The 1,035-nt window shown below is 37.2% G+C and overlaps 1 protein-coding gene across 2 annotated transcripts in view; it reads left to right on the top strand.

The window, feature by feature from the left end:
* The first annotated feature begins 211 nt into the window (after nt 1-211).
* The window catches only part of LOC110452421, a 14,935-nt gene continuing 14,111 nt past the window's right edge, over nt 212-1,035 (top strand). For both annotated transcript variants that reach the window (XM_021500928.1, XM_021500929.1), the window contains exon 1: nt 212-298. In XM_021500928.1, coding sequence (XP_021356603.1) covers nt 291-298 — 8 coding nt within the window. In that variant the 5' untranslated portion in view covers nt 212-290. The remainder of the gene's footprint in view (nt 299-1,035) is intronic.

The raw sequence follows: 1,035 nt of genomic DNA on the forward strand, positions 1-1,035 counted from the left end.
AATGAAAAGCGAATGGTGAATTATCTATCTGAACAAAGTAAACAGTAACATGTCCACCACATAATTGATTACAAATATTATTTTTAAATTCCCATGATATTGACGCCAGGGTTATGTTATCGCATAGAGCATCACATTTACTCATGCATAGCAAAGCATATATTACAAATGTGTGGCAGCACAGGTAAACCCAGCAGTCTATATTTAGATACCCGACATTGAATCGATTAATGCAACACGTGTACACAGTTCTCCGAAGTGCTAGGAGGAAGTAAATCATAGCAGTCAAAATGGCGAGGTAAGTTTTGTTTGATAACGAATCGTACCAGTGACCTAGTCATGTCAATAACAAGAAATACATGATCAATTTATTACTTTTAAACGACGGTGTAAGCGAAAGGTTCTGATCAAGACGTTGGGACATATATAATTTATATGTAAAGTGCGTCAACTCAACTTTGTCGTTAATGCAATGAGAAGGCGCAATATCATACGACGAAACATACGACTAGCTCTTTCTATATTTCCTCTCGGGATATATATCTTATCTGCATATTCACCTACATTTTATCAGACTGTTCAATGCAGAAGGCCAGCAATAGCCGTAATGTAAAAGGTATGGTCCTCATAAACTCTGGTCATTGCGTTAATACGTTATTACATGTCCCCCGTGTGTATATATACCACATCTCTTTGTTGTCCGTACCCGATGTTTTAGTATCGTATAGACCGGCATAGTTTTGTTCGTACTCTAAAATATCACCCATTGTTGTTGTCATTAAGACAGTATGGGTCGTCACTACATCTCCATCTGCGTCATTGATGTTTCAATGATCGTGAAATGTTATCACTGTGTCAGTACATCGTTGTATAACGTTATCACTGTGTCATTACATAGTCGTAAAACGATATCACTGTGCCAGTATATAGTCGTATAACGTTATCACTGTGTCAGTACATAGTCGTATAACGTTATCTGTGTGTCTGTATATGGTCGTATAACGTTATCTGTGTGTCAGTACATAGTCGTATAAC

Source organism: Mizuhopecten yessoensis, unplaced genomic scaffold (genome assembly GCF_002113885.1).
Source record: "Mizuhopecten yessoensis strain PY_sf001 unplaced genomic scaffold, ASM211388v2 scaffold6683, whole genome shotgun sequence".
In the NCBI taxonomy this organism is placed as follows: Eukaryota; Metazoa; Mollusca; class Bivalvia; order Pectinida; family Pectinidae; genus Mizuhopecten; species Mizuhopecten yessoensis.